Raw genomic sequence first — 17,831 nt, 5'->3', positions numbered from 1 at the left:
GACCTCAGTCTGAACATTCATATTGGAATTCATGCAATTTGACTTGATTCATGCAAGTGACTTTTACGTCACTCTCTAGATCGACACTCGTCACAATTCTGCCCTGTTGGGAGTCACTCGGTAAGTACAGACATGAAAGACAGTTGCGATGGAGGTAGTCCACACACACCTCTTTACAGAGGTAACAGCCACTGCTCTGTAAATAGCCATAATTCAAAACATATCACCCTTGTTTTCATTATCATCTGCTCACAAGTTCGCTGGCTACCCCTGCACACCAATTTACAAATGAAACCGTAAACACTGACTTCCATGTGACAGTAGCTTCCATGTTTACTTCCCTACAACAGTGTGCTGAATGGAACCTCCTTGTTATTGTCCTGTAGTGCACGCAGGTCAGTTCAAGACGGTGACCAGTTCACACTGGAATCTGATATTGGCCACATAAAAAAAATCAAAATTGAGCACTAAGGCTTCCAGTATGATCGTTGCCTGAGTGAGCCAGCTAACGGACACATGCTAAACTGTTGATATGAGATTAGCAGTGAAGGGGCCAAAGACAGTCAAGGTGACAGTCAATCGCCATGAAACAACAACACAAGAAATAGTCAAATAGACAGCAAAACAGACAGATAGACAGACAATAGACAGACAACAAAAAACAGAAAAGGGAAATGTCTTTAATATTTGACATATATTTGTATGGAGCAGTTTGTGCGCAATATTTCCTATGGATGGATCCTTAATGAATGGTAGCTCTTCTTCTTCCTGATGGCAGAGGCTGTTAAAACCGCATATTTGTTCCGTTCTTGGCATAATAACCTTTATCGAGCTCACATTCTGGGCTGGAGCTTGTTCCTCGTTATCCGCCCGTCTGGCCCAGTCCAAGGGCTTAGCATCACAGGCAGGGCGCTAAACACTCTGGCCTGCCCACCCCCCACCCACTCACGTGCTGTCAAAGCGGGTCAAAGCTTTTGATGAAACAGATTCACACATCGCTATGGAAACAACACCATCCAGCTGCCAGACACAACAAAATGAAGGACTTATGAGGAGCTTGAAGTCTGCCCGCACATCGTGTCCAGCCCTCCTTCCCTCCCTCCTCTGTCTCTGTCTGTCTCTCTCTCTCTCTGTCTGTCTCTCTGTCTCTCTTTCTCTGTCTCAGGGACCCACATACATGGTTGAGATAAAGTGCATTAGAGCCAAAAAAAGAAGTGGACATGGTTTGTTTTGTAGAGCGAGAATGCTGGCTTCTCAGAAAAAGTGTGTCATTGTCAAGGCAAGCGCTCTTAAAAAAGAATCAAACAGTCAACATCCACACAGAGAGGATGCTTATGAATCACGCCGCCAGAACAAAAGACACTGATGTCTATTATATAGAAAAAAAATGCTGCTGTTTCCTCTTTTAAAACTATACCAAAATATCTTGCCAGTCAGGTACTGAAGACTGGTCTGCTTTTTCTATGGAGGGGAGCACAGGCTTGTCTCCAATAACATTTGCAAAAGAGGGTAAAACAAAGAGCCAGAACAACACAAATGACTGCAGCGACGCAGAGCAATTCATTGTAAATGCCACCGCAACCCTCCTCAGTCGATAAACACCCTGCCTAATATGAGGTCAGAGAAGATTTCCATTTAGATTAATGTGGCACAGACTCGTAATTGTGAAATCTATAAAAGTTATTTTAAAGGTTTGCTGAGGCTAATGGGCCTTGTTTCTTTTGTAAACGTACAGCTTCACCCTCTCACTGGGGAAAACATTTAAAAATCCCGGCCGCTCAATAAAACATTGTTGATGTATGTTTGTGGAGTCTTATCTTTGCCCTTTTGATCCAAATCCCTGGCTAAGCCCCTGGTAAACCATTGAGAACTTTGCAATGTCATTCTCCATGTAGGGCCATGTAGGGGGAGACACACACACACACACACTCTCACACACACTCTCAGAGACACACACACATGCATGCTAGCTCAGTCAAGCCCCGGGCACAAATCACAGGGCAGTGCGGGTGACCTTCAGTGCCCAGTGCTCCCTCAAACATGCTCTCCCTCCCAGGACCCGGACTGCAAAATTAAACAGAGCAAATGTAGCCGTCCGCACCCCCCCAACCAAATCAGTGAGCCATCTCACTACTTTATACCCCCGGCGTGGTGTGAGACCAAGCACAGCGATGACTTTGAAAAATAGAGTCCTGTGTGTCTCTACTCTGTTTAGTTAGAGGTGTTCACTCAGTGGTTGTGCTTATTAAAGGTTAAAGTCCTTGATTATAATCAATTACACTTTTCATCGAATTCAGTGAAATTCTCTTCTCTTCGCCAGGACTCGAGGACTGTACCTTTAACCTCTTTTGTGCTGCAGTTGCAATGTCTGTGTTTGGTAATGCTAACAAGCTCTGATCATATTTAAGGTTTGTTGTAGTTTGTGGGGCTAGGCGTAGGCTCTCAGCTTAGCAGGTGAGGACAGTGATCTAAGCAGAGGGTGAGACAGAGGAGCTGAGTCTAATATATTTAAGAAAAAAAGAGAGCCGCAAGAGAAACTTTCGACTTTTAAAACCCCTTTATTGAACCATTATATGGATTAAGGACACATTCAAAAGGCTACTACATAGCCCCACACAGGGGTCAGGGGGCGAGATCTTCCCGAGCAGGAGTTCTCAGAGTGCTGTTTGAGGGTAATGTAAATGGTAGGTGTTAGCCTGGGGCAGGAGGTCTGGGTACCAGGCTCCTGAATGTAGGTTACAATGTTCTGCCTGCTTCCCTCTCCTCTCCTCTCCCCTCCTCTCCTCTGCTCTCCATTAGCCCTGCGTCTGTCGGATTTGCAAGCTCCTGTTTGTTCTGAAGTAGAAAGGAATACATCAAGAATAGAGAGAGTGAGAAAGAGAGAGAAAGAGAGAGAGAGAGAGAGAGGGAGGGAGGGGGCAGAGGAGAGGAGGGAAGGGGAGTGGAGTGGAACAATCATGACAGCATTCACCACTGCAGGCCTTCGAGTGATCAGCCCAAAGGGTTGTGCTTTTAAAAGTATGCTGGAAGATGCTGTTATTACTGTACAGAACTCAGCTGCCAGGCTTCTAACCAAAACCAAGAGATGTGATCACACCACTCTTGTTTTAGCCTCTCTACACTTAATGATTTAGAATAGATCTAAAGATTGTATTATTACTTTTAAGGCTCTTTATGACCTCTTTATGACCTCTTAGTATCATATCGTATCGTACGTCTGTTCCAGAGACCTGGCTGAAAACTAAAGGGGACAGAACATTTGCAATCAGGGCCCCAAGGCTCTGGAACGATCTGCCTGAGGAAATCAGGTTGGCTGAGTCAGTGACTTCCTTTAAGTCCCTTCTTAAAATACACTTTTATAGGAGAGCCTTGATTTTTCTGCCGCTGTGAAGCACTTTGTAACACGGATTTTGAAAAGTGCTCTAAAAAATACAAATTATTATCATTAATTTTTGTTTAAGTTTATAGAAGACTGTATGTGTGTGTGTGTGTGTGTGTGTGTGTGTGTGTGCGTGCGTGCTTGTGTGTGTGTTTGTATGTGTGTGTGTTTGTATGTGTGGGTGTGTGCTTGTGTTTGTATGTGTGAAAGTATGTGTTTCGATAGTGGTAGGGGTTTATGAGGAAGTTAATTACAGAACTGGAGGCTTCGAAACATTGCCTAGATAAGGCAGGATTGATTTGTTTAAAAGGAATTTGTGTTGCCAATTTGAGCATGCCGATGTGCTGTTCAGAATTTGTTTTGGCTAACGAAGGAACAAGAGAGGGGGAGGTGATAGAAAGAGGTAGACTAAAGCAATCAGGAAGGAGAGTGCTGAGAGAGAGAGAGACAAAACAGAGGATGGAGGAGGAGTGTGGGAGAGAAAGAGAGAGAGATAGAGGGAGATAGAGGGAGAGAGAGAAGGAGAGGGAGAGTGTGTGTTTGAGTGTGTGTGAGTGTGAGAGAGAGAGGGAGAGCAAATGAGGGAGTCACAAGCTTGGTACGCTGAAAGCCTGGCTGTGAGGAAGGCCTAATTGGATTAGAGGGGCAGAAAATTAAAAGTATTTTTTTTTGTTCCTACGCTCACTTAACGAGGGCCAAGTGTTTCCAGTCTGCGGAGCCAGATAAACACCCAGGCAAGGACACACAGCACAACAGCTGGGCCTGACTAGCACCTGCTCCTGACTGGCCGTTGTTCCCTGACTCAGGACTCTAAGGGGGCCTACTAGCAGCACGCTAACTGTTACCCTCCGAGTCCACTGGGAGTTTCAGTCCACTGTGTCATTCACATACACAACGCTGGTACAGTGAGCAGGGCTATGCTGAGTTATGCTGTGCAGAGAAAGCTATACTGCAAAGTGTGCTATCAGAAACCACATCAGCAGCAGCTTCCACAGTGATATGAGCCATTAGCCACATTTCTGCCCCAGCAGCAGCAGTATAGAAGAGTCTAGTTGGGGGAAGGAAGGCTGATGCTGAGTGTCCATAAGAGGAGAAAGGCGCAACGAATGTCCGAGCACACCTCAGCACACCTCAGCAGACAGCGTTCCAGGACATCGAAGTACACTCAAATAATATGTCACATCACACCCAAACAAGTCTAACGCTGTATCCCACTCTTACACTGTATCTCACTCTTACACTGTATCCCACTCTTACACTGAATCCCACTCTTACTATGTATCCCACTCTTGCACTGTATCCCACTCTTACACTGTATCTCACTCTTACACTGTATCCCACTCAAACACTGTATTGACGTTTGCAGAATATTTTGAAAACATGAGTAAGTGCATTTAAAAAACATCCAAAACATTTTCAAAGCAGTTAGTGAATTTCTCAAAACAATTCATACAAATAGTGCGACAAAATGGATTACATCCAAAAGCCCTTAACTCTCTTGAAATGCTTAGTTTATGCCTCAAAAGTCTATAATCACATCAATGAATATGCCAATGCCACATTTTTCATTTTTTTTACACTCATGTTTTCCCTCCAATAAATTGAATCAATCCCCATCAATCTAGATAACTAGTTTATCTTATTTGCATGTCATGACTTATACAATAAATAGATACCTGTTGTTTTGGGACTAAACAGCAAGCGATTGAACATAAACTTTTGCATGAATGAGCAACAGCATTTCCAAAATGTTGAAAAGAATGATAAATCACTGTTATGATGTGCACAAGTGAATAGATGATGTGGAGATTGAACAGTTTTGAGAATTTCAACTCTTATCTGAGAAATGTACCGAAGCAACTGAGAAAAACTGTAAGTAGGACCTCTATACTTGGTGCATACTATAGCTGTATGTTCATGTTACAAGGCAAAATACAGTTATTAACTATATAGACAGGCTCCATTCATTTGGCAGTATGCGTTCAAATATTGAGCGCTGTTTTAGATTGATCCTCCTCCTCTTGTCTGCCAATCAAAAAGTAATCGAAAGTAATCAAATGTAATAAGTTGCATTACTTTGATGAAGTACTTAGGATAGTTACATGACTTACATTTTAACAGGGTAACTAGTAATCTGTAACCTATTACATTTCAAAAGTAACCTTCCCAACCCTGTTGCCCTCCCACCATTTGACAACCCTCCCCCCCCACACACACTCACACACACACATCTTTTAGCTCACCCTCTGGCGCTGCTCCTCGAACACAGCCTCGTGGACACTGCAGGCGAAGAGCGAGGTCGGCAGGTCACTCAGGTCCATCATCTCCTCACAGTCCTCATCGTTATCCCCAAACACCATCCCCTCTTCCTCCTCCTCTTCCTCTGGGTCACTGCTATAGGGCTCCGAACTTTCTCCCCATCTCTTGCCTTCCTCACGCAGCATGGCCCCCAGCTCAGTGCAGCGCTACACACCTGGGAGAGTGAGGGAGAGAGTGAGGGAGTGAGTGAGTGAGTGAGAGAGTGAGGGAGAGAGTGAGAGAGAGAGTGAGGGAGTGAGGGAGTGAGGGAGAGAGTGAGAGAGAGAGAGAGAGAGAGTGAGGGAGTGAGAGAGAGAGTGAGGGAGAGAGTGAGAGAGAGAGTGAGGGAGTGAGGGAGTGAGGGAGAGTGAGAGAGAGAGAGTGAGAGAGTGAGGGAGAGAGTGAGGGAGAGAGTGAGAGAGAGAGTGAGGGAGAGAGTGGGAGAGTGAGGGAGAGAGTGAGGGAGTGAGTGAGAGAGTGAGGGAGAGAGTGGGAGAGAGTGAGGGAGTGAGTGAGAGAGAGAGTAAGGGAGAGAGTGGGAGAGTGAGGGAGAGAGTGAGGGAGTGAGTGAGAGAGAGAGTGAGGGAGAGAGTGGGAGAGTGAGGGAGAGAGTGAGGGAGTGATTGAGAGAGATATATACTGTACATTTACATGTACATTTAGCCCCCAGCTAAACACAGCGCGAGAGTGAGTGAGACAGAGAGCTAGAGAGAGAGAGTGGGTGAGATAGAGAGAAGGAGTGAGTGAGATAGAGAGTGAGAGAGAGTGAATAAGTGAGATAGTGATAGAGAGAAAAAGCGAGTGAGTGAGATAGAGAGAGTGAGTTAGAAAGAGAGTGAGATAGAGATAGAGAGAAAAAGAGAGTGAGTGAGATAGAGAGAGATGTATATTTACATTTACATTCATTTGTCAGACACTTCTAACCAAAGCAACTAACAATTGAGGAGCAATGATCAAGCTACAGTTAGTCAGGAGACCTGTTGAGAGAAAGTGGCAGAGAGCACATAGAAGAAGTTCACAGTAAGTGTGAGAGTGTTAGGTGTGTTAGGTGTGTCAAAGCTGGAGGAACGGGAAGCACTGGACAGAGGCCCTAGGAATTTGCTGGGTATTGCAGATTTTTGAGAATTAGGGTACAGAGATTAAGATTTTTCTAGGAGACTACAGTTTATAACTACCCCCTGTTTCTGCATTATGACGACACAGTCATCAAGGAGATTCAGGTCATATTCCTTAACACATGTTTACCTTTTTGTCTGCTTCTCTCTCTCTCTCTCTTTTTTGTTTGCTACCATTAGCAACAGCAAAGCACAAAACTTAACTAAATTCAGATGACAACATTATATGTTCTACTCGCACTAACACTCTTAAATGATTGGGTTAGTTAACCAGTCATCTCAATGCACCCTGAGCAAGCAGCCAATTTCCATCTCTCAAATGCCTAGCCAAGTCAGAAATGTGTGTTTCATACCCAACTGCACTTTATATGAACTACTTTCCAAAGTGGTGTGTCTTCCATCATTTCATATTCATCTGTTCCATTTTTGTATGTCAACATATAGCATCATTTGTATTGTTCAAGTTTCAATATGGTAGCCTCGTCCCATAAATGGAACACTGTTCAAGTGGAGTTGAAATTAACCAAGTATTTGTCTGTCAACCAATTTAAGAGCCTTTTAGATAATAAGAATGTGCCTCAATGCTGTTGTTTTAAATTATTCTCTGATTTAATTTTTTTTTACTTTATGTTATTTATTTATTTTTTTTTATACTTAATTTCTGAGTTGTTTAATGTGTTTTTTAATTTATTTTGTCTGTTTTGTTTTGTTATGGTTTGTTTATTTATTGTTCTTCTGTACTATGTAGCCTCAATCAGGGCATTGCTGCAAAAGAGCCCTGTGCTCAGTCAATTCTCCGTGAATAAACAATGATGATGATGATGATGATGTAGCAGCCTACCCTCACACGTGAATTGCTACATCTTTTAGGACAAACAATTGTACAAACTTGTACAAACAAAAATACAGGTAAATGGTTGTGTATACTTCATTTTATTGAATGTAATCTTACAAAACATTAATTAAAAAATATAATATGGCTTTGTCATATGATGTGAAAAATAAACTACTATCAAATGTATCAGGATTACAGGATGTGACATGAGATAGTGCCGCCATCTAGTGTTTTTTTCTGGGACAGCATTGGCCGTGACAGGCACAAACACATTTCTATTTAAGTCTAATGTATAGCCTATGAGATAATGTAAGCTGTGAAACCCGTTTTCTTTTCTTTAACTAGCCTAATCCTGACAATAATATGAATGTGACATTTAAATCGTTAGATTTATGACAGGAGCGTACGCTGTACCGTGCCCCTTTTGCCTGACAAAAAGGCAGAGTTCAAATACTGAGTCACACTACAAAAATAAACCTGAGACAATGACTTCTGCTCGTCTGATATAGTTCTCGAACAAATGTAGTAAGGCCCTAGTCTATGTGTACATTTGACGATTTGACGTAATGCTTTGTGTAGGCCTATAATAGGTTTAATATCGTAAGCGACAAGCAAATACACACATGACTTGTCATACTTCAATTAATGACTGCATCAGTTAACAAGTGGTCGACATGACATCTTAGCTGTATAGTCACCGCTGTTCCCCCCATTGTAACATTACCACAACACATAATGCTATTCCCCAAATGGTAAAGACCATTGATTTATATTTATCCCTTGAAGTAAAACAAAAACAATATTTATAAATGGGTCCCAAAACATTTTGAGTGGATGCAACAGTGCTCATACACAAGCTGGAAATAAATGCTCATAATAAAGTTACATCAGAGCGGTCAGATAAAACGAGCTAAGCTTATCTGAGCCGTCACGCAGCACGAACACGCCTAGATGACAAAAGGATGCCAGCGATAGAAAACATGCATGATAAAGTGTAAATCCTATAATGTGTGACTAAATCTGTAAATTCCTGTCCTCAGAGAACTACAGTTACAGCCCTTTTCCACAGAATATCACTTACCAGAATTGACTGATAGTGATCAAATGAACGCTTTCCGATAATAACACTTTAAAACGATGAGGTCCCGTTTAAACTGTACATAGATCTATTGTACAGCAAGTATGTGAAGTAATTCGAGTTCATTTAAGCGTCTGTTAGTAGAAAGCGCATCTTTTTATAATTTTATTAAAGGCGCAGCTGCAGCCTACCTTAAGGGCAAAAAGCAAACAGTAACCAATAACATATGGCCTTCAGAGTAATTCAGCCAATCAGTTGGTCGACTAGTAGTCGAAGGGGAGGTTCATATTGGTGACGCCAAGAAAACAAGCGCTAGAGCATAAATGATCGTCCGTTATCAAACCTTGAATTTCTACAACTGTTATTCATTAAGCCACTAAACTATCTGAAACTGAATAATGAAAAGTTAAATAACAACTGTGGATAGAAAGATTTACAGAGAAACAGCTTTTACGTAGTTTTGCTTGACACTGATTGCTCAACAATTACTAACAACTGGAAGGAACGAGACTTTAAATGGCAAAAGACCTTTAATTTGCCTGTATGTTCACAATGAAAAGATACACTTTGCTTTGGGAGGTTGCCCCTCTGTATTAAGTTGATAACAGTATTCATCCACAGGCTGTAAGTTAAAAGTATATATTCTCTATTTATTGCCGTGGCATATCCCCTCACCATAAACCCAGAAGGCCCCCTACACACACTCATATTTTTTCCTCTGCTGGGCTAACCAGTCCCGTGTGTGTCACCCAAGTTGTGGGAGTCTAGACCCTGACTTAGCTTACTGTTAAGCTTCACACCCTTCGACAGGCTGGGAGTCAGGGTGTAAAGTCAGTCAGCGGGAGGCCTGTTGGTTGGGGTGGCATTTTGCTGGTGATCCCAGTGCTACTCCACAGACACACAAGGATAGACATGGCCAACCGAACAACCAAATCGGCTCATTACATTACACCTGACCTCACAGTATGGGTTACGGTGCACAAAAGGGTGTCTAAGGTATCACTTCTAGCTCCAACAAAGATCACCAGCTTCTGAGAAGTCATCCTATACCATTTCCATATGCACTGGAGAAAAGGGGGTAGAATAAAGACAAATAATGGGTCTTTGTATGTCAAACACACCAGTTGGGTTATGCACTGGTTTACGTTATATTGCAGAGATGAGGAACAGTCTTGGCGCTCACACATTAGCTCACTTGGTGGGACATGTGCCACATGTTGGTCATTTTATTGTTCCCTTTTGATGTGAACGCGCTGCACGTGACAAACATCGGGCCGCATGACGAGTCTTAGATGGTGATTAGGTCCCCATTGGAGATGACATAAAGAAGCATATCCACACAAATATGTCAGTGATCTCTCGGTTTATATGTGACAGGATTTTCCATTACATTTTATCATGAAATTCTCCAACACCCATCATAACCTCTCCATCGTTCAGCAAATCTGCAAAATGAAGAATGAAAGGTTTTGATTGTGGTAGTTTTTTTTTAAGTTCTTTAGCCAGGGGTCTTCACATTCTGATAGATAATCTGTTATAGTCATGTCTGAGAAAATAATAATATATTTCAATGAGTCTACTGGGCTCTGGAATCAATAAGTACCATCAACACAGACCAACTGCTTTCAACTGCATCTTACAACAGTAACTTCTTAACAGACAGGGATCCTTTCCTGACTAATATTTGTGTATACGCCTCCGTGTGTACATGTCTTGTGTATACTATTGACATGGTGTTCATGTCTGACGGAGGAGCCTAGGTCACATTCCTCAACACATTCACACTATAACTTAATTTAGTTATAATTGATCCTCGAGGTATTGATTATATTAATTTAGGTCCCATAAATGCAATGACAGTCTGTAGTTCCCTTGCATTGGAATACTAACACAGGCAGCATTCATTTCATATTCTTATATTATACTGACAATAATTTACAATGTATACCTTCATAACCAGTATAGCAAGCAAAGACAGATGACCAATGGCAACAGAAGGGGAGTTATAAATTAATATTTGACAACAGTTATGACATCAGCACAATAAAACCAAAACCTGGAAAACACAGCAAATGTAATTCTTTAAAGGCTTTCTCCATCTGTACCATTACATCAACATTAAATACCCCCAAAAGCATGGAATTATTACTTCTTTAAGACAAACAGCATCATGAAAAAAGCTACACAACTCAGAGTGTACCTGCCCTCGGCACTTGAAATCAGTGTTCTAGGCACTTGGAAATTATGGAGACCACAAAGGCAAAATAACTGTAAGTTGAGGGTTAAGGCGGTCTTCATAAACGCATACATCTCATTGGACATCACTGCTTATTATAGTGATGAGCAGCCATAAAACCTTCATTTACATTTTACAACCTCAACAGGAAACTTTCCTGGGAAACACTTGCACATTAAATGACACTAGTGATGACACTGTAATGAATCTGTTGTTTTCTAAAATTATTTGTTTGGACTACTTTTACTACTCCATCACTTTTGAACAAATGCCAATTTGAAGAACAAAACAAAAACAGAGAAATCTATCCATCCCGATACATTACTGCTTTGGAGTGCAGCCTTACCGCAAAGTCATACGATGGAGTGCACTGGCATCTCATGCAGTGCCAATGAGAGCCTGGTTTGTCACCACACCTACTACCAAAGATCAGCTCTGAAGTGTCGTTCAGTTATTTTTTGTTCTGGGTTGCAGCTATTCTCTCATGGCTGTCTTTATACTGATGAGGGACCTTAAGAGGAAAGACCACAAAGTACATATCCAAACATAGGTTTCAGCTTGGGTGCATGGGCAAAGTAGCGGTCCAAAAACAGGAAGCCAGAGAAAAAGACAACTACACAAGCATCACTTTTGGAATGGGTGCTTTTTGAACAGCCAGTGGTCTGTAGTAAAGTGTCCAGGTGTGGTCTGCACTATGGGGATGCAATGTGACCGAGCAGGTCAGTGGATCAGATAAAAGATGAGGAGTGGAAGGTCAGAGCAGTCTCCTCTTCATTCGTCCGACTGTGTAAGTGCTGTATTTAAGACTTTTAAGTTTGTGTTTTTTTCTTTTCTTTTAAAACAGTAGTTAACAGTGTGGCTTATTGCCACATCATAATCTGGAGACACACCATGACAACAGCATCTTGCATACTTCTTGCTACAACAAAAACAACTTTTCCTTTCCAGTTGTCTCAATGAAACAAAGACTTCATGTCAGTCCCCATTTGTGAGTGAGGTATCATCACGCCTTCAATAGACCAGCAGGTTGAGACGACTCTGGATTACTCCAGTTTTGGGTCCATGAGGAAGATGAAATGAGGAAAGGAGCGTGGAATGAGGCGGTACACCTGTTCAATGACACCCCCCCCCCCCCCCCAACCGTTAGTCTCTCTTCAGCTCAAAGGCTTTCTGGGGGGTCGACGCCACAGTGACATGCTCCTGGCTCACGGGGAGGGTCGCCGGACCAACGCTGTCGTTGTTCACCAGTGCACCGTATGAGAAGGAGCCGTTGTAGTCGGGCTGGACTGCCCAGCCCTTGTCATGAATGGTGGGAACGCCTGTGATTTAGAACAAAACAAACAAACAAAAAATATAAACAAACAAACCAAAAAATATAAACAAAACACAAAGCCTTAGTGGACATGGCAAAGGGGCAGCTCTTTTGTAGATGTGCTTCACTGTACAGACACAAGCCTACAAGTGAGGAAGGTCAGATTAAGGTTCACTAAACCAAAACTAATGAATCTCTTCGGGTGATGGCTGATTGTGAGAGTGTAGGTTGGGCACAGATGACGGCACAGACAAAAGGGGAAGTTAAATGTGCTCTCAGGGGCTCAGGCTTTGGACTCTATAAAGTGCTTCGAATCAATGTCTATTGTTAATGGCGCTATATAAATCAATAAAATTCAAGTTTACTAAAACTACTGCATATCCTCTGCTGATGATTAACTGATGGGGAGCTGCAGAGGAAGAGGAGGTTGAGGAAGGTTAAATGAAGTGTCCGGTGCGTAGGTGTCAGCTTATGGAGACGCTGTGCGTAGAGTGGACACTAGGAGGGGAACTGCAGAGAAAGAGGAAGGTGTGAAAGACTAAATTAACTACCTTGAAGCATGTCCATGGTGACGTACGGCTCAAACGCTTTGGCCTTCTTCCGGTTCTTGGTGATCAGAAACACTCCCAGGCAGCAGACCACACATCTGAGGAGGCAACAGACAGCCACGTCATATGAAAACTGAAACCAAGGGCCTGACAGAGGATGGATTACTATTAAAGAGGACCTACTATGCTTCTCTGGTTTATCCCTTTCCTTTAGTGCGTTATACAGCTTTTTGTGCATGTAAACGGTCAGCAAAGTTACAAAGCCCAAAGTACACACCAAAGGGAGTAACTCTCTTAGGCTTAAAGACACAGGAGCTCTCAGAGTGTTTCAGACAGAGGGTGCAGAGAGACATACAGTATGAGAAAAATAATGTGGTTTTGAATAGACGTAAATCTATTCTAGTAGACCCCAAATATAAAATGATGGTCATTGAAAACGAGCAGAATAGGTCCTCTTATTCAGGCAAATGAACTTCAGTGACTCACCCTAACAGGAACATGCAGACGTGGAGAACATCTTCATGGTTAAACTCCATATAAAAAATGGATCCTGTGTTGAGAGGAACACAAAGAAGTTGGATATTTTTCAGTTTGAGTCATTTTTTGCGAAACAAAAAAAAAATTAAAACACATTTATGGCAACAGTGTTGTGTGAAAGGCTTACATGTTCCGAAACTGAAAATGCATGTCAATTATATTATCAATATTCCATTACCATCAAGTGTGATCTTACCTGATACAATAGCAAAGGTTGTAGACAGGACGTAGTTGAGACATGCAATCAGAGAGGAGTCGTACAGGTATGATGCTTGGGACAGAAACCTGAGTGGATATCATAATGGTATTTAAAATCACAAGGGGTAACTAAATAAACATATGCAAGGCTCTAATGCCCAAATAATGATTGACCTCTTTAAATCAATCCCTCATTCAAACACAAAAAGAATACAGTGCCCAACTCTTAGCAACTGACAACCTGTATGAAAGTTTCTAGCAGAGGAGAACTTGCCTCGCTTGGAAGGTGACCGTGGCAACCATGCACACCAGCATGACGTAGAAGATGGGGTATCCAAGCTGCATGGAGCCCTGAATGCTGAGGACCAGCATCCCAGACACAGCCTTCACTGTGATGGCCGTCACTGAGCCTGAACACACAGGGAGACGGCGGTGGGACAGAGGTCACCAGTACTCTCACTTAAAGCTTTAAAGGTCAAATTCATCCAATTGCTCCTCTCGTTCCTCTAGCTGTCCATTCAGTGTTTGTACTTAGAACCCCCCCCCCCCCAAAAGAAACCTCTGGTGTTCGTACACCGGCTTTAAAATTGGGAAACAAACATAATGGCTCAAACTGAGCCATGAACTTTCCCAGCCAATCAACACAGTGCTTCAGGAGCAGAGAAGGAAGGGGTGTCATTTGATTGGCTGATGAGCACAGATATCAACAACCTTTTGTGAAACCGACTAGCAGACTGCATCTTTAAAGGGCACAACATCATTTACTCAATTTCACAGATGCCTTGCTGCAAAAAAAAAAAAGCAGTGTCTGAAAGCCAATCAAAAAGACACTAACTCTTTTCAATGTGATTACAGCATGACAAGGGTCGTGGTACTAACATGCGATTATTCTAGGGGAACTAACTGAACGGAAGTACCACAATGCCTCCCAACTTCTGCTTCTCTGTTTTTATTTATTTTTTTACAAGCAGATGTCAGTCATGGCAGTTTTAGGCCTATACTGTGTGTTAAGTGGGAGTGGTTCTTACCCAGCAGGGCCACTAGCATGAGGATGATGATGAGGTAATTGGCGTTGCGCTGTTTATAGAAGTATAGCAGCAGACAGAAAGCGATGATCTCTAGAAGCTGGAGGAGACAGACCACAAACAACACTTCAACATCAACACCGAACAACACTATTTATCTACTCGTCACAGGAACCAGTGTATCAGCATATCAGTGTCAATGTCAGCATATCCATCTAAATGTCAGCCGACTTTTAGAGGGTTGGGTGCGGAATGTATATTTGCGAAGGAACTAGAGAGAGTCAATATAAGGGTTTACCATATACAGGAGGAAAGGCCATCCAATCACGTGCTTTATGATGTTCTCTGCATTAAGCTTCTCATGCGAGTTTGGCCCAAACGTCACAAAGAGGTAGGTCCCTGCCACAGTCAAGGCACAGCCCAGAAAGGACAGAATGTACCGCTCTACAATGACACACACACACACACACACACACACACACACACACACACACACACACACACACACACACACACACACACACACACACACACACACACACACACACCGCATGCAAAAGGAACTTCAGATACAGTTCACTTCATCCAGACGATATGCCATCATCATACTGGCTTAACACTGATCAGTGAGCATTAATTCTGTGTGTACAGTCCTTGAGATAAAGGATGAGGAAGACTAGGCATTGACAGCGAGTGGCAATGTGAAATGGCCAAAGAGGTATTTGCATAGCAAGAGCATCATTTTCATACAGGCCAAAGGGAAAGTTAACAGGCGTGTACTCACTTAAAAACTCCTTAGCCTTCCACTTCTCCCTCAGAAAAATAAAACCTAGGATAGAGCTCGCTGTTAAAAAAAAAAGTAAAGAAAAAAAAAACAAACAGACAGATAATCAGCAATAATATGCAGCTAAGAATTCTCACATTTTTAAATTGTTTTTATATAAGACAACCAGCATTCAAACAGTCAAACAAGCAGTTTTGGCCACCTGCAGAGCCACAATAAATAAGAGGTAGGCTATACTTTAGTTAAGGAGATGAACAGACCTGGATAACCTTAACAACTCTTAACCCTAAGGGGAGCTACCCTTTCTACACTAAACATCATCCTTGACATACCAACGACAGAGACTGCGTTAAGAGGCGCTATGAGAGACACAGGAGCAAAGGCGTAAGATGCGAAGATGGTGCCCTCCCCCAGTAGGGTCAGAAGCAGCCCACACCACCAGGTCTTGGTCCTGTAGAAGGCCCGCGGGTCTTTGGTTCCAGCCAGTACCACATGGCTGTATTTCTGTGAGCAAAAACAAGGAACAGACCAATTCAATTCCATTAATTTTTGTATAGTGCCATTAAGAAGAACATTGTCTCAGAGTGCTTTACAAAGCCCAAGGCACTTAAAACAAGCACAAGGCGGAAAAAAACCCAGCCTTTTAGCAAGAAGAATCCTTGAGCAGAACCCTGCTCACAGGGGGGACTCATCTGCTTGAGGCCGTCCCAGTAAAGATGTAAAACAGTTAATCAGTCTCTCAGACTGTAGAAGAAAACACACTATTATCTGGCAGCAGGCCATTCTGTGGTTCATGCTTGGCGTTTAGGTGACATGACATCTTTTGATGAATATGCATGCTAACCTGAATGCTTACGGCGATGCTGACAAGTAGGTTTCCAAATATTGCAAGCAGCGTCCCAATGAGGTTTTCCTGTCGAGCACAAACATTCACATATTACGATTCCTTATTTGACTCCATAAAATACATTCACAGGACACACACACACATAAACACATAGGCCTGTCTGAAGGTCACTTTAAACATATCTGTAAAGATGACTGCCCCAAGTCGGTCAGGAAGGCGTAATCATTCTCAAGCAGTTTATGAAGCCATACCCAAGTTACTAGGCCATGTGTCAAGAAAGTAGAATCAATGCATAGGCCTACACAGGGCAACAGAGGAACCGCAGGTTCAACCAAACCCTAACGATTTCCTTAGAGTCTCGTATAACTTGGCACACACAATATGAATACAATCGCAATACTTCAAGATTAATCAAATAATACATTTCTAAACTGGTAACCTGCTGTTTACCGTGTAGGACGGAGGACCGTCGGCAGTATCTGCGAAGCCGCCATCCTCTTTGGCAAGGTCCAATGTTGCCATTCTTCTGGGATGGCAAACAACTAACGTTATCGGAGTGTAAGGAAATACTTTGAAGACGGGCGCATTACAAGTTTGGTCGCTGAAAAATGAAAACCACTAGACAAAGAAGTTACATTTTCAGCCAAGACTTCAGACAAGTCGAACCGACACGGTTAAACGCCATATTGAATATCCTGTTTATCCGGTCCGCAGTAGTCTACTTCTGCGATGTGACCTTGTGTTTGTGATGTATTTTAGAGTGGTTCTGCCATCTAGCGGACTGACTGCACACTTTGCCCCTGAGGTTTCTAGGCAACAGACTATTTACTTGGGTTATTAGTTTTTACTCTATCCAATAAAAGCTAGACTTTATTACAAATGACTGCCACAATGATACAATGATATTCTATAGTTATTTAGTTATATAGGGGGTGTCAGGCTCTGGACCATGTAAAGCACCTTGAGACAATGCAATGTAATTTAATTTAATTATTGTAAATTGTGTTGTCAGTGCTTCTCTTGCACATTCTAGCCTACTCTAGATGGCCATGGACAACCAGTCCTGTTAAGACAACAGAAGAAACCACTACGTTTTTATTCTATCGGCATATTCGCAAGTGATCATAAATCCAGAAGAATAGTAAGCCTACTGAGTCAATTATACAAATAGGACAGTGTTTTTTGGCTATTAATAAACAACACTTCCAATCATCACATTCCATTGCCATAGAGGGATGAATGACTGACAGTCCGATGGCGTCAATCACATCACACCGTAACATTACACACATACTTCAACCATTATGGGGACGGCAGTGATCAACCGGTCATCTGCGTCACTGTTTCCATATCAACACAACTCCACGCATTTAGGATTTTCAGGGAGAAGCCCGCCCTGACTTGAAACGTTTACAAAAACATTTCACAATACTAACATACAACGATCATAATTCATGACTCATCATCCGAATTTTGTTCAAATGTAGCTCCACCAGGAATCTTCTAAATTATTTATTTAGGCAATCATAATGACTTGTTTTTTTTTTTCAGGAAAGACACACTTTCAGCCATAGAACCATAGGAAAGGTATAATCAGTGTTTTTAAACCTGACAGCTATTCAACTTTTCATAAAAGTTC

At 42.3% G+C, this 17,831-nt stretch overlaps 2 protein-coding genes across 2 annotated transcripts; both read right to left on the bottom strand.

Moving 5' to 3' along the window:
* Positions 1-2,540: 2,540 nt before the first annotated feature.
* LOC116223440 (calcipressin-3-like) lies at positions 2,541-8,932 on the bottom strand. The gene is made up of 3 exons (XM_031580092.2): positions 8,709-8,932; positions 5,623-5,852; positions 2,541-2,835 (listed from the first exon to the last, which is right to left on the bottom strand). The coding sequence occupies exons 2-3, from the start codon at positions 5,821-5,823 to the stop codon at positions 2,737-2,739; spliced, it is 300 nt and encodes a 99-aa protein (XP_031435952.1). The 5' UTR covers positions 5,824-5,852; positions 8,709-8,932; the 3' UTR covers positions 2,541-2,736.
* Positions 8,933-9,220: 288 nt separating this feature from the next.
* Positions 9,221-16,915, bottom strand: nipal3 (NIPA like domain containing 3). The gene is made up of 11 exons (XM_031580703.2): positions 16,643-16,915; positions 16,190-16,258; positions 15,678-15,849; positions 15,346-15,405; positions 14,860-15,005; positions 14,565-14,661; positions 13,811-13,946; positions 13,535-13,623; positions 13,288-13,351; positions 12,805-12,899; positions 9,221-12,260 (listed from the first exon to the last, which is right to left on the bottom strand). Exons 1-11 carry the CDS (start codon positions 16,712-16,714, stop codon positions 12,085-12,087), a joined length of 1,176 nt encoding a protein of 391 aa, XP_031436563.1. The 5' UTR covers positions 16,715-16,915; the 3' UTR covers positions 9,221-12,084.
* Between the last annotated feature and the right edge of the window lie 916 nt (positions 16,916-17,831).

Source organism: Clupea harengus, chromosome 14 (assembly GCF_900700415.2).
Source record: "Clupea harengus chromosome 14, Ch_v2.0.2, whole genome shotgun sequence".
NCBI classification, from domain to species: domain Eukaryota; kingdom Metazoa; phylum Chordata; class Actinopteri; order Clupeiformes; family Clupeidae; genus Clupea; species Clupea harengus.
This window is presented reverse-complemented; position numbering and strand designations above follow the sequence as displayed.

Bases quoted from the DNA above. Each gene is read 5' to 3' on its own strand.
- LOC116223440 (XM_031580092.2), bottom strand. From the start codon at position 5,823: ATGCTGCGTGAGGAAGGCAAGAGATGGGGAGAAAGTTCGGAGCCCTAT. The intron at 2,836-5,622 runs GTGAGCTAAAAG...TTTCTACTTCAG, and splicing joins TCGAGGAGCAGCGCCAGAGG to AACAAACAGGAGCTTGCAAA.
- nipal3 (XM_031580703.2), bottom strand. From the start codon at position 16,714: ATGGCAACATTGGACCTTGCCAAAGAGGATGGCGGCTTCGCAGATACT. The intron at 16,259-16,642 runs GTAAACAGCAGG...TGTGCTCGACAG, and splicing joins ACGGTCCTCCGTCCTACACG to GAAAACCTCATTGGGACGCT. The intron at 13,947-14,564 runs GTAAGAACCACT...CTGTGTGTTCAG, and splicing joins CATGCTAGTGGCCCTGCTGG to GCTCAGTGACGGCCATCACA.